Raw genomic sequence first — 14,354 nt, 5'->3', positions numbered from 1 at the left:
AAAACTAACATTGGGAAAGTTCATCTAAAATCCCTTATTTTTCCCTAGAAAAAGCTACAGTAAAACAAGTGTTGCTTTACTTCACGCGTGAAGGGATCCTCAGCTCCCAAATTCTTCGACATGAAGGAATTAATGCAGCCTGTTTCTAAATAGGGCAGAGCTCAGAACATCTGAAGGTCTCTGTGGTTGGTAGGTGGGAATCTCCTAATGATCTTAGTTATTTTTATACATGCCTGATACCGCACGTTATGCTGCCCTAATGCAGAGGAGCAGCTCCACCATCACCAAGGAAGGACACAAAGCTCTGGCGGAGGCAACTGTAGGAGAGAAAGGGGAAAAAGAAAGGAAAACATAGAAAAAGGTGAAATAGCAAGAGACAACATTAACATCAAATAAAGGCACAAGACAACGAGAAGAAGAAGAACGAAGAAAAAAGCCACAGAGGTGTTAAAAGGACAATACAAGCAAAGGACTTTGGCAGGGGTTTCCTTTTGTTCCTTCTTATTTCTTCATCTTGCTTTACGGAGCAAAATGGGACAGCAGTTCACCAACACTGAAGGGGAGCAAACAGAGATCGATGTTGCTGAATTGCAGGAATGGTACAAGAAATTTGTGGTCGAGTGTCCCAGCGGGACCCTCTTCATGCATGAATTCAAGCGGTTCTTCGGGGTCCAGGACAACGTCGAAGCAGCGGAGTACATTGAAAGCATGTTCAGAGCTTTTGATAAGAATGGGGTAAGTGGTGAGGGGTTTTTACAATTATTTGTTTAATAATTTGCACCACTCCCTTCTGCGATTTGGAGGTGTTTTGGTGTAACTCCTATGCTTTTTGCTCTGCTTCATGAGATGAAGGCAAGGGCAATGGACCTGCAAGGGCAGGAGACAGACACACGCTGCACCTCTCTATGGGCTGGTGAGGATTTATCCTCTTGTAAATCTGCACACAAATTAAGGACAGAATGTTCCCTTAAGGGACTAAGGATGGATTAAAAGGGTGAAATTTAGGCAGTCATGTTTTCAGACAGCATTGTTGAAAGATCCTTAAATACCCAAGGTTGCTACATGGAAAAAAATATTTATGTTATGCTAGAGGGGGAATGATAATGTGGGAAAGTCCTACTCAGACTTGGTATACACCAGAGGAAGTGTATATATACAGAGTGAACAGGTGGCATGTAACAAAATATTGATTTTAGCTGCTGGAAAGTGGAGGAATGCTGAAAATTCAGACATTCTGGGTTTGATTTCCTTTGTTGTATTTGCCAACAGACACCTGGGAAAAGCAGGCTTTCTGGTTCAGGAGCAGCTCATGCATAGCCATGTATTGGTGCAAAAGACAGCGTAATACCAGCCTGTGGTATTTCAGGTAGTAAAAAGAAATGCAATACAGTTGCCTTTCTCATCTTTAAATGGGTAAGCAATGCTTGCCAAACTGTTCAGGTTTTTTTTCTGAAGCTCTTCATCGTACTCAAAGTACGGGGTTGGTTGTTGCTGTGTATCCACACAGGAAAAGGAGAGGCAAGTAGTCATCTCTGGTATACCAATTGCCTTAAGTTTCCTTTGAAACCAGTGACAAAATCACACTGAGGTGGTGACAAAAGTCAGTTTGTGAGAAAGGATAAAGCCAAGATGTGGCAGATCAGACTTACTTAAATTTGAAGTTGGCAAAACCCAGGTTTCTGCAAAAAACTGAAGGTCCAGGACCAAATCCTGTTATGAAAACTGTGCAGAAAGGGCTGCAGAGCAAACTGTGTGCATGAAAGGTGAAGCTCCTTTCCTGGTTTATAGGAGTTTTATAAGACTGAAAATCTGTTTCCAAGGGATGCTGGTACTTGCATGTATTAAGAATGCTAAATTAGACCTAGGGTCATGTGTTTGCTTAAATATGCCCAGGGTATGTAATCAGTTGAGCAGGACCTAACAAACGAAAGGATTATTAGTAACACAGTGAGGAAACAAAACCAGATCCTCAGTCTTTTTATGCTTACTGCCCTGCAAAGGGCAGCAGTAGTGGTTTTTGCTCATGGGTACCACAGAGCATCTCGGTGCAGGGAGGAGATGCTCAGCCCGGATCTTCCAGGGGTTTGATCCCAGGGTCAGGAGGGCTCTGAGGTGATGTGGGGCCCCGGTTTCTGTGAGGTGACGTGGGGTCCTGGTTTCTCTGAGGTGACGTGGTGTGGCCCCAGCTCAGTCCTGGGATGGTTTTGATCTGTGTGAGGTTTCTGAGGGAGCTCCGCATCGCTTTGCTGCCTCTGAAGTTTTTAGGAGGGTGAACACCTGGTGTAACCCCTTTCCTGTGAGGGTTCTTGCTGCTTCCTCCTGAAGGTGACTTTTTTATGGCCATAGTCTTCCTCAGGTGAATTAAGATCAAACAGGAGGGAAGGATGGACGGAAGGTGCAGTGGTTGGGTGTTGGTCTCAGCTGAGGTCACTGAGAGTGGCAGTTCCTTCCCAAAAGCCAATGACTCCTGCACTGATCCTCATCTGTAATCTGTTGTCTTGGGGTATTTAGATTGCTCATTTGTGTCCCCCTCCTTATAGCACTGCAGGAGAATGGCTTTGCTCTCCACTGTCACTCTCCTCATGGACTCATCCTTGGTGCAGGAGGCTATGGCTGTGCTTACTGATGGTCTTGAACTGGCACAAATCTTCTGTAACGTGGCAAATAAATAGCTGTCCTGTGGATTATCTTTTTGGCAGTTTTATCCAGACTATGTAAGCAGTTCTCCATCAACTATACCTGGTTAAAAGTCATTCAGCTGCTGCTTTTCTGTTCCTATAGGATAATACCATAGACTTTCTGGAATATGTAGCTGCCTTGAATCTTGTTTTACGAGGAAAACTGGAGCACAAGCTGAGGTGGACATTCAAAGTGTATGACAAGGATGGGAATGGCTGCATAGATAAACCTGAGCTGCTGGAAATTGTTGAGGTAAGTAAGCATTGCCTCATCACCCATTTCAGCAATCGCAGTTCTTTGGCAATGTGATGAGGTGTATGGGGTTTGTGATAATCAGGTTTCGAGGCCACTGTGAGCAGTGCTGATGTGAAGATGCCTGACCCTGGTGAAAGGGTCATGTACTGGTTTGGACACTGGTGGGGTGGCTGAGGGATGGGTTAACCCCACTGCAGGCAGCCTGGGCCCTGCTGCTGTCCAGAAATGCAGCGCCTGGGTGCTGCTGTGGGGTCCCTGTGTCTGCTCTGCCTTTCCTCAACCTTTTTACACCAAGATCCATTGCACTGGCCAGTGGAAGAGGGCTTCACACCATGCTCCTTTCCTGCCCAAGTAGCTGGTGGGAATACACAGAGAGGCACAAATTAGCGCAGAAATCCCTTTGGTAATTATTCCTTTCTGGGTTTCTGCACTTAGCTTTAATGAGTGGGAAGGTGTGAGAGAAAGCATGGGGCTCAGCAGTCAGACATGGGTGCCTGGGTCCTTAATTTAGGTGAATAACTTGGTGATCGTGCTGGAGTTCCTCCTGCACCATGAGTGTGTTACCTTTGCACTTGTGAAGCTCAATGGTTATCTAATATTTTAGGATCTTGGGGGAAATGCAGTGTCAAGAAAGCATCAGAAATGGAGCCTGTGGAAAGGAGGTCATTTTGGCTGGCCGGGGTGACGGGCTGTTACCTGCTGCACCAGCAGCAGGTGTGGGAGCTCCGGGACAGGCTCAATATAGTTTCGAGGTCAGCCAGGAATTGGCCAGAGCTGTGCAAGGCCATTGCTAATCCCCTCTCTGGGAGGACTTTAGACAAAATCCTTCAGCCCAAGGAGTGCAGTTCATAATGGACAGGGAGGTGTCATGGGAGGAACAGAGAAAATCTGCCCCTTCCAGTGACAAAGCGGAACAGAAACCATAGGTCAAGATATGTGCTAATACAGGTTTGATCTTGCAGCCTAGGAGAGGGCTGGGTAAGTCCAGAGGTGCCTGGCCTCAGATGTTAGGGAAAAAGCCTCATATTAAAAAGTCAGATTATTTTCCCATCTGTGAAACTCTTGCCTTGTTCTTGGCAAAGGAACCCTGAGGTCTGGCCACTGTGTGTGAGAAAAATAGGAGGGCAGCAGCTTCAAAGAGCAGATGAAGAAATCGCAGTGTCTGTGAGCATAAGGTCGAGGTTTCAGCAAAGGTCTGAGGCTGTTGAGTGGCTGATAGTTCTAGAAAGGTCAAAACCACAGCCTTTGTAAGAGACCTTTGCGCTGTTGGGAAGATAATGGAGTTCACTGCTTTTCATCTTCCAGTCCTCCTCCTAACCTGTGAACTTCTTTCCAGTCTATCTACAAGCTGAAGAGAGTGTGTCGGTCGGAGGTGGAGGAGAGGACCCCGATGCTGACGCCAGAGGAGGTTGTTGACAGGATATTTCAGCTGGTGGATGAGAATGGGGATGGTGAGTGATCGATGGCTCCGATTGCATTCACATGTAATGAAGTTATCAGTGCTGGGCAGGCAAGCTTTCATTACATCTATCAAGAAATCACTGAGGACTATTACGTTACTCAGCCACGTTGGGTTTGGTTCTGGTCTGGTTGTTAGAATCAAGAATAACTTGATGCAGTGGGAGGAAATAATCTTCATTGTTATTAATGCAAAATACAGAGTGGTCACTGTTGTGTCTGGATTTGACACCACACAGGTCTGGTGCTCTGAAAGCACCGGTGCAGGTCGCAGTCCCAGCACAAATGCCATGAGTAAAGGCAGCGGCTTCAGTCAAACTGGAGCTGGCGGCCTCAGACCTGCAACCCTACCTGTGAGCTGAGGCAGCATTTCATGGTAGCTGGTGGGATGAGGAAGGTGTCAACACACTGGTTACAGCGTGGGGTTTGTCTGTCAGCTTGCTGGCCTGAACTACATGGGAAAATGAAGTACAGCTTTTGTCTTATTGGCAAAGATGAATTGGCATTTCTGAAGCATAGATGGTATTTACTTCCTGCCTTCCTCTTCTTACCCGTCATATTTTGCCTTCTCATCTTGTCCTCCTCATCTCCACACAGGGCAGTTGTCTCTTGATGAGTTCATTGATGGGGCCAGGAAAGACAAGTGGGTGATGAAGATGTTGCAAATGGATGTAAACCCCGGGGGATGGATCTCAGAGCAGAGGAGAAAGAGCGCTTTGTTTTGAGAAAATTCAGATTTGATACAGCTGAAGATGTGACGCTGACTGCAACTGAGGCTCTTACTCCGGGGTGGTAGTGGTTTTCCTCTTAATACAATCTCAGCATCCAGATGAAAACTTCAGTGGTTTAAGAAGCCGTATCTCAATCTAAAACCCATGTGCTGCACACTGCTGGTACCCAGAGACTATTTTTGGCCCATGAATAAGTCTTTCTGTGTACACAATACCATGTTTGCCAGCTCTGGTTTTTGGTTACACCCCAAGGAACAAACTTTTTGTGGCTTCCTGCAGTGGATCCTGGGCAGGGTTTTGTGCTGATGACAGAAGGGATCCCGACTCAGCGGTGCTGTCCCCAGTGCAGGGCAGTGTTTGCGACATTGGTGTCTGCAGAGGTACGAACACAACCAAAAGTGACGGCAAAAGAGGTGCTCTGGCAGCATTTGCACATCCAAGATGTCTGCGTGTGCATTCAGCAGACTGTACTACTGCCAATGTGAAATTATTCAACACCAACATATGGCTATAGAAAATGGAAATTGGATTGTAAGTGGTAGCCAAGACGGCTCACAGAGCTGAGGAAAATGCAACGTGTGGGCTGGGCAGGGGGAGCAGAAACCCCTCACATCTCCCTGTATGTGTTCAGGGACCTGGGTGCTGTGGGGCTGGAAAAATGCAGTTTCCAAGCACTGAGCAGTAGTAGAAATTGTCCCTGTTCCCAACAGCCCGCATTTAGAGGACAGATTGGCATGGATGCGTCTCTGTGCCTCTTGAGCCCCCTGAATGCTCACCCCAGAGCAGCTTCCCCTGCCCCACAAAGGCTGAAGGAGCTCGGGGAGCTCCAGGGCTTTCCCTGCACCAGGCGAAGTTTTGTGCAAGGAAGGGGTAAGGGAGGAGCAGGGCTTTGCTGGGCAGTGCCTCTGCAATGAGGGGATTAACGCTGCTTTATCGGCAGCACCACAGAGAGGAACAAGTGACAAAGTCCGAGGGAATGACTGAAGTACAGTGGTTTTACACTGGACTTAATTTAGCCACAGACTATAGACGTAAAATTTGCACAGGCTGTAGACTGAGCTCTGCTGTTGTAACCCATATTCCTACGTACATACATGTATGTGGAAAGAGAATTTGGGTTGAACCAATATTTTGGTTCACCTTTATTAAATTTATTAGTTTGTTTGCAAGAAAAATTTCCCCAGAAAAATAACATGAACTTGTTATATTTTATTTTTCCTGTGGGATCAGTGGACCGTGTAATACCCACGAAAAGATTTACAATCCCTTTTTTGTGGCCTTTAATTGTGACTGTGGTATCTTCCATTAGTTGATTAGTTTGCTGGTTTGTGCTCTGGTCAATTTAAACATTAAAATTCAGGAACATGAAGTATTCAGACAGGATCAGTGCTAGAGTTCAGGCGCACATACATTTCCACTTCCAAACAGCCTTTTGGAGAGTTCTCTGTAAATGCACGCTAGCTTGTGGCGTGCTCGTTATCAGACACTTATCAGACTTCCAGCTCATGCTGCTCTGAGGCAGCTGCTTAAAGCTGGTTCAAGTCAAGTTTATCAGCCAAAGGTCTGAAAGAAAAATCTTACTTCTGACTTGAGAGTCTGGAAGAAAAGATTCAGTTTTCCAACTTGTGAGCATATGTTTTCATGGGAGGATACAAATCTCCAATTCCTTAAATTTCAGCGTCTTGACCAATGTAACACGCTCTGCTGCTTGCACAATTCTGAAGTGAGTTTTTAGTTACTATAGTTGCATATCCAGGTTTACTCAAATGCTTGACATTTTCCTGTTCTGGTCAGGTCAGGCACCCAGGGAGCTGTTTTGGTGTCCCCGTGCCCGCAGTCCTCTGCCGGGGTGGTAGAGGGCATCCTAACACCGAGCACTCCTGCTGTTGGTAGAGGTTTTGTAACGATGACTTTAATAAAGAACGATTTACTAAAATCTCATCTGTCCTGTGGTATTTATTTTTCTCTTGGAATGAAGGCGAAGATCTGCATGAACACCTGAGTGTCTGACAAAGTTGTGGTCTTTAAGGCAGACATAACAAATTTAAGGGAGGTGTTGAGTGTAGCAGCTAACCTGGACAAGACGAATGTAAGGCAGAGCTGGGGATGCTGTTTGGACCCTGCCAGGACCAAAAGAGAAACCTTAAAGAAATTAGGGCTCAAAGTGTTGCACTCAGCGGGACGTGGGACCCCTCCACCTCCTTGGTCTGGGCAGATGATGCTTGTGTTAGTGCTGGCATAACCCAGTGGAAAAGTGTTCTCCTTATCGATTGTGTAATCTTTTGTCAAGAAATAGCAAGGTGCTTTAGTCTTAGAGCTATTTTTAAATCCAGAGGTATAAACACTTTGATCTCCTCCCAAACTCCATTCACCATTCACATCAAGCAGTTGATGTCAGATATTTTGCATAATCCATTTTCCAGACTTACAGCCCAGCTACAATTGGATTTGACTGATCGGATTTCTTTTTATTCTAAATGGGGAAACAGGATGGCATGGAAAAGGCAAATGCTATGTGACTTTCTTGAGCTCTTACCATCTGCTCCAGTGTTTGATGCCTCCGAAGCTGGGTAGGATTGAAGGTGAAATAATCGGGTTAGAAAGCTGGAGGTGAGGCTGCTGCTGGAGGTGGCTGATGGGGAGAGGGAATGGGACCCAAGGAGGCTTCGCATCCCAAAATACGTTGGAGGGCGCATTCCCAGGGAAAGCGCTGAGCAGCAGAAATAACGAGGAAGAAGGAAAGAGGATAATTGCATCAACTGTATGCTGAGCCATGCTGTTGGTTTGTCTGTACCCCTGATGCTCTGAGAGGAGAGGTTTCCCCCAGGTACCTGGGTTTGGTGGCTGCCCAGGGGACAGGTTTGTGTCCAGGCCATCCCCAAAGCACCCATGTGCATCTTCCCCTTGGGAGCATCCCACTGAAATACAGAGGACTTACACAGCCCCGCGCTGATCTCTGGAGGGACTTTGTGGTCCCACCGTACCTGGTGGTTTTCTCACAGCACCCATGCTGGGCTCTGACTGCATGGAAGAGTATTCATTGCTTTCTTTCCTCCTCCTTTCCAAAGGAAAGTGCACCTCGGAGGTTTAGAATTGCCCTCAAATGTGCTACCCTCAAAGATCTCATATTTAAGGTAACTAATGCGGTTCTGGGATCTGAGGTGTGACATGGGAACAGCGGAGCTGTGCTTCAGGCAGCCGCGTCCCCTGGGGATAAGGGACCTGCAAATCACCTGGCTGAGAACCTGTTTGGTTTCATTTCTTTACCTTTCAGGGCTCACACCCAAATGCACGGGGATGCAAAAGGGGATATTTTTGCACTCTGCCATCCTCCGTACCTGGCCTCATCATCTACTTCTCTTTGATTTAGCAAATCCCAGCCCCCAGCAGCTCTGTTCCCAGCACCTTCCCAGAGGGCTCAAGCTGCTCCCCCACAGGATCTGCAGTGTCTGTCCCATTACGCAGGCAGAGAGCACAGATGGGATGGGACAGGATGAGGATGGCTCCCAAAATTCCCTCTCCCACACTCACTGGAGAGGCTGTGCTGGCTCTGTTCACCAGTGAGATTGTCCCAGGGTGAGCAATGCATCCTGAACAGCCACAACTCTATTGAATTAATTAATTATGCACGAGTTGGGGCAACGAGCATCACAATATTAGTTTTTAATTCTTTTTGATTTGCTTTCTTAGAGGCTGAAAAAACATCCTTTGGAGAGAGGCGCTGAGGTTTGCCAGGTGCCTTCAGCCAGGCGGCAGCTGTGCGCCCTTTTAGCTTGACTTTGTATCCAGAAATGGGGCTGCTCAGGGCTGCTCACAGCCCCTTGGGCACACAGAGAGGCTGGAGGGAGCGTGGGAGGACTGGATGTGCCTACATACAAATGTCGATAGGTAAAGAGTTAATCTGTCCTGCTGCAGAGTGAATGGTTGCAAGAGAGAAAAAGCACAAGCTGAAATAATCCTGTAAAATATCTTTATTAGTTCACTATAAGATCGGAAGTACAAAAGCTTCCAGGTAAAACGCTGTCAAATGAAAAAGACGCATAGGAAAAATGGTCAGAAAGTTGTTTATGGATTGCAAGCATCCAGTGCTCAATAACAAGTCTTTCAGCTGGGCAAGAAACCCTTCCCAGTGCCCGGTGCTGCCTCACCACAGCTGAAACACGCTCCCAGCAGGTGAGGAAACCTGTCCTGGAGCAGCCCGGGGGCATGGGGGGCACAGCCTCCCTTGTGCCTGTGCTGGGCGCTGGGATCAGCACCCGCAGATGTGTCCTGGGTGCTGTCACAGGGGGTGACTGGGTTTTATCCCAGGGGGGACGATGCCCATCGCCTGCCCAGGAACACCCAGGTACGTACGGGTACTTGTGGAGCAAGTGCTGTGTCCAGCCCGGCTCTGGCATTGCACCCCTCCGAACTGCGAACTGCGGGCAGACCATTCACTGCCCTCAGGGTTAAAGATGCTCGAGGGTGCCACGGCGTGTAGGAGAGTTTAAGTTTGTTGTACAGGTGATAAGACAGGCAGGAATATTCATACAGACACTCAAAACTTTTCCCTTTTACTGCCATTGCGGCCCTTCCAGAGGTTTCAAGGAGAAACATGCCCTTAAAGTTCAGATAGTTGTTAAAAAAAGGCACCATTCTGTTTTTAATGCTTTTAGACAAAGAAAAGCCACTGCACTCACTGCTCCACCACTCTCCTTTTTCTACCTTTGATGTCTCTATCTTATACTGTCACTAATGGTTGCTAACAGAATAAAAACAAATCAAAGAACAAGTGACCAAAACTGCTGATTTTGTGCTATGGAAATACATGAGAAAAGAGAAGGTTCAGGTCTGCTTTCGAGGTGTGCACATGTGTCCTTGGGGGACCCCTGTCACCAGGGCCAAGTGCTGGGCAGCGCTGGGGTCCATCTCCCGCAGTGGCTGCAGACATCTGTGCTGGCCATGGCCTCGGGGGGGATTTTGAGGCTCTCTTGGTGCGTTACCAAACTGCATAGTGTGGGGCGAGGCTCTCCCCATCTGCTCAGCAGCAACATCCATAGGCACCCACGCAGTGAAGGGCCCCATGGCCCCGTTGGCCACCCCAGGGGTGGCTTCCAGCACAAGGAGCTGCCATCACGGCATCCCCTCCTCACAGCAGCCGTTCCTCTCACTGCTGCGGCAGGGCCAGGGCAGTGCCCATGAGCCCCAGGCTCCCCCAGTTCATCTGCCAGGGGAGCAGATCTGTGCTAGCGGGTTGGTCTATTGCTGGTCACACTGGTGCTGGGACAGCTCACCAGCTCCCGCAACCACGACGCGTTTGGTTTTAATAATGCAAAGGGGAAAAAGTGGCGATGAGGAGGAGGCATCCCGGAGTCTACTCAGCAGCCTCTTCCTCCTCCTCCGTGTCGTGCGGGTTCTTCCCGTCATTCTGGATCAACTTGACGATGTGCGTCAGGTCCAGGCTGCGGGTGAGGACGTCGAGCAGCGCCTCGTCCTTCTGCACACCCTCCATGAACTCTTCCAGGGAGAGCTCGCCTGCGGGAGCACGTTTGGAAAAGGGCTGTTAAATCCTGCTGCTTTCCTCCTCCCTGCACCCACTGCCTCGGAGCAGCCCCCAGGAGATGCATGGACTAAAACCAGGGTCCTTCCTTAGGTCTCAGCTCTGCTGTTTTACCCCCCAAACCCATCACAGCTGAACCCCTGCAGATCCCCACACTGCTGGGATGACAAGTGACAGTTTGGTGTCCCCTTGGGCCGGCTGCAGACCACAGAGAGGACCAGGGCTAAACCTTCAACAGCTCTCTGCTCTCTGCCAGCTCTCCCCAAGCCCTGATGTTCTGGGACACCCAACATCTGGAATTGCTCTGGCAGTGGGAGCAGTGTTTGGCATTGCATAAGAATGTTCCTCACCATCTCCGTTTATATCAATTTTGTCAAACACCATGTTCGTGAATTCCTCTGCTGTCATCGTTTCATTGCACCGGTTGATAGCTCGGATCGCCTGGAGGGACAGAAGGACATAGAGGAGGGTTACTGAGTGTGGGGTAGGGCTGCGTGTCCGAGGGGCTGAGGGACAGGCCTGAGAGGCCAAACTTTCTCGCAGGCAGTTTGGTTCTGAAAGGAATAAGTCCTTTCTAAAAAAATGGAGATTAAAATAACTTAAAAAGGCAATCAATGCATTAGAAGATTAAGCGGGCATGCTGGGATAAGCCAGGAGCCGTTCACCTCTGAAAATCCTTAGATTAAATTCAAGCGCTTATCTCAGCCCCGGTATCAGTGGACGTGGTTAAATCAGCGATGGGGAGGAAGGGGCGGCTGCGTGTTGGGGCGCACGATGCTGTGGGGGCGTGGGGTGCTCAGATGGGCCTGGCTGGGGACACCGGCCTGAGGGGGCTGGCAGAGGACAGCAGGTTTGGCCAGTGCCACTGATTTACCAGGGAGTTGTCTTTCGCATTGGGATATCCCTGTAACCACCTTTCATGTCTCCCTGTGTTCAACAGCCATAATCCGTGAGAGCTGGAGAAGGCTGAGCCCACTCACCTTGATAATGTTCAGCAACTCTCCCCGGTCAATGCAGCCGTTCCCGTCCACATCATAGAGCTTGAAATACCACCGCAGCTTCTGATCCACCTTCCCCTTCAGGACGAGGCTCAGGGCTGCCACGTACTCCATGAAGTCAATGTAGCCGTCCTGAAAGCAGAGGGTTGGGAGCTGGGTGAGGCTAAAGGCAGACCCAGGCAGTGAGGGATTTCCTGGTCACTTTTGGAAGTCCCCACTGGACGTGCGGCCACCACCTCAAGACAGGAGCCGGCCCTGGGTGCAGGGCCACTGCTTGCCCACCAGTTAAATCAGCACAGGTGAGGGCTGCATGTTAATCCATGCAGAGCCGTTATGCGTTGATAACAACCAGACTCGGTGTGTGCCTGGCCTGGGGACTAATGGAGCCTGGAAAGCTGTGCTAAAGGGATCTCTTTAAGCAAAGCGGTGGTAATTTAGCGGTCAAAGAGGAAGAGCCTTATGTAGATGAAACCCAGAGGATTACCTAATGTTATCTGTGTTATCCACACGCCTACAGCTTGTTCCTGCTGCGAGGGGTCGCACATGCAAACCCACAGGAGAGGAGCAAGCCGAGGAGCGACCCCAGCTGCTGACACCCTGGGATGGGACAGCGCTGCTCTGCCCCTCTGCCATTCACATTTCTGCTTCACCTTTGTCACGTCAGAAGCACAAACAGTTTTATCTTTGCCTTTCCTCCCAGGTGTTTGCCCACCACCAGCTCTCACTGCGGCACTGGAGGGGTTCAGCCGGGCCCACAGACAACATCTCCATCCCCAGCCAGGGCTATGGTACCAGTGCAAAGCTGCTCCCAGTCCCTGCCCCGCAGCCTTCCCAGCCCCTAGGAAGATTGCCAAAATACACAGTGCCCCCCACCGAGCATTTCGGTGGCCTGTCCCATTGAGACACAAAGTGCTCTGAAGGGGAATGGTACGTGCTATGAACCACGGCAAGTCTTTGGGAGGGAATAAGCCAGGGTTTTGTCAATGAACAAAGCCCCCATGGTTCAAGAAGGGATCATCCGCTTTATCCCACCGCTGCGAGAGCCAGATTAGGTATAAATAGCCACTGAGCCCCATTCCCAGCAGGATTTCCTGAGCAGCAATTCCCTTTTCAGGCATGCATTCAAACACGGGGCAACAAGCAAGGTAAAGGCCAAGGCACAAACAAAACACCTAAAGGATTTAGAGCCTAAATTGTATTATTTTCAGAGGGATTAAGCCCACTAAGCCTTTCAGGTTGCCATAAAATATATTCCTCATCTCACATGAGATGCAATTTCAAGTCATTTGCAAGTAAAGGAGGGTGTTGTTTTCTCCTGGTGATACAGCATCCATCTGTTTCTCTGTGCTGCTCCAGAGCGGGGCAGACGCATCCCCGAATTCGGGCAGCTGCTCCAGGACTACCCCGCTGCAGGCACCACCAGGGCCTGGGGTGCAAGGCCTCTCCCCAGGGAGCAAATACCCAAGCTCCGTATCGCGTGGGACCAAGCGCGTGTAATAAAATCAATGAAACTGTAATCCATTTATCATTCAAAACAATAGATAACCAACTCCGATCCGCTCTGTAAACCATCGCTCACGGCACACCGCACGGCTCGGGAACGCGCTGTCACTGCATGAATGCAGCGCTTGTTCTCACCCCGCTCACTTGTTCCTCACTGTCACAACCCTCGAGATTTGAGAATTAAAGGGCACTTCATTTCAAAGGGCTCACAGACGAGCAGAAATAACCCCACCATTTTCATCAGCTAAAACTAATAGGGAAATAGCACTTCTGAGCAAAGTCTATTGTCTCCCAGAACAGTCAGCAGGTGAGGAGTTTTTGTTGACATTTTTCACCTTAAATAACTGATTTCATGATTTATAAGGTCACAGAGAACCAGACCATACATATTCAGATACACATCTACATGGCATAAACCCGAATGCGGCACACAGGACCGTACGCAGGGAGCAGAGCACCGCCGATCCCTCGCAGGCTGAGTGGGAAGGACAATATTTACCTTATTAAAGTCAAACGTCTCAAACATTTGCTCAACGTATTTGTTCGCTGACGGACTCAGGTTTTTCAAGCCAAAAAACTGTTTGAACTCGTAGAGGGTGAGCTGGCCAGAAGGACACTCTGTCATGAACTTCTTATACCACTGGTGACACTCGGTAGTGCTCAGCTCCTCCACGGCTTTCCCGTCCATGTTCCCCATCTCCACACCAAGAGCTGGTCCCTTCGCAGCCAAAAATGGACGTTTTCTGAAATTTGAAGGCTTTCTTTTAAATTCTGCTTCTTGTCTTCAAAGTCCAAATGTCCCCAGGGCTGAAGGGATCACAGTATCCGGAAAAAAACAAAGCGCCTTGTGCGTGGGCTGTCCCGCTTCAGTGCTGGTGGTGATGAATGCAGAAGACACCGCTCCCCAGGAAAACTCAAAAGAACAAAACCCTCTTGGGACAAGAAGGTGATGTTATATACCCAGCAAATCCCTCCCCAGCCAATGAGGCTCCGGGGGGTGCTGGGCTCCTGCTGGGCATTAAGGGTTCATGGCTAAAATAGAAAGGAGGTAAAATGGGAAAGTCTTGCAGATTACAGCCCAGCAGGAGATTATGAGGGTGGAATTTTCTCTGTGACGGTGTAATCTCCTAATCCACTTCATTTATGATTTTGTAGGAGGTTACATGAGCAGTAACTTTTGCACCAAAATCA

At 48.8% G+C, this 14,354-nt stretch overlaps 2 protein-coding genes across 2 annotated transcripts; one reads left to right on the top strand and one right to left on the bottom strand.

The window, feature by feature from the left end:
* Positions 1 to 531: 531 nt before the first annotated feature.
* Positions 532 to 5,290, top strand: GUCA1B (guanylate cyclase activator 1B (retina)). The gene is made up of 4 exons (XM_010191889.1): positions 532 to 735; positions 2,782 to 2,931; positions 4,271 to 4,385; positions 4,990 to 5,290. Exons 1-4 carry the CDS (start codon positions 532 to 534, stop codon positions 5,115 to 5,117), a joined length of 597 nt encoding a protein of 198 aa, XP_010190191.1. The 3' UTR covers positions 5,118 to 5,290.
* A 5,186-nt stretch (positions 5,291 to 10,476) lies between these two features.
* On the bottom strand, positions 10,477 to 13,860 carry GUCA1A (guanylate cyclase activator 1A (retina)). Its single transcript, XM_010191888.1, has 4 exons — positions 13,663 to 13,860; positions 11,643 to 11,792; positions 11,013 to 11,103; positions 10,477 to 10,637 (listed from the first exon to the last, which is right to left on the bottom strand). Exons 1-4 carry the CDS (start codon positions 13,858 to 13,860, stop codon positions 10,477 to 10,479), a joined length of 600 nt encoding a protein of 199 aa, XP_010190190.1.
* Positions 13,861 to 14,354: the final 494 nt, after the last annotated feature.

The sequence above is a fragment of the Mesitornis unicolor genome, unplaced genomic scaffold, assembly GCF_000695765.1.
Source record: "Mesitornis unicolor isolate BGI_N332 unplaced genomic scaffold, ASM69576v1 scaffold18419, whole genome shotgun sequence".
Taxonomy (NCBI): domain Eukaryota; kingdom Metazoa; phylum Chordata; class Aves; order Mesitornithiformes; family Mesitornithidae; genus Mesitornis; species Mesitornis unicolor.
The sequence above is the reverse complement of the archived record's forward strand: the minus strand, read 5'-3'. Positions and strand labels throughout refer to the sequence as shown.

What these genes read in the sequence shown, in the direction of transcription:
- GUCA1A (XM_010191888.1), bottom strand. Translation starts at nt 13,860, where the DNA reads ATGGGGAACATGGACGGGAAAGCCGTGGAGGAGCTGAGCACTACCGAG. An exon ending in AGTTGCTGAACATTATCAAG is followed by an intron (nt 11,104 to 11,642) that starts GTGAGTGGGCTC and finishes CTGTCCCTCCAG; the next exon opens with GCGATCCGAGCTATCAACCG. An exon ending in AATTGATATAAACGGAGATG is followed by an intron (nt 10,638 to 11,012) that starts GTGAGGAACATT and finishes GTGCTCCCGCAG; the next exon opens with GCGAGCTCTCCCTGGAAGAG.
- GUCA1B (XM_010191889.1), top strand. Translation starts at nt 532, where the DNA reads ATGGGACAGCAGTTCACCAACACTGAAGGGGAGCAAACAGAGATCGAT. An exon ending in AGCTGCTGGAAATTGTTGAG is followed by an intron (nt 2,932 to 4,270) that starts GTAAGTAAGCAT and finishes ACTTCTTTCCAG; the next exon opens with TCTATCTACAAGCTGAAGAG. An exon ending in GGTGGATGAGAATGGGGATG is followed by an intron (nt 4,386 to 4,989) that starts GTGAGTGATCGA and finishes ATCTCCACACAG; the next exon opens with GGCAGTTGTCTCTTGATGAG.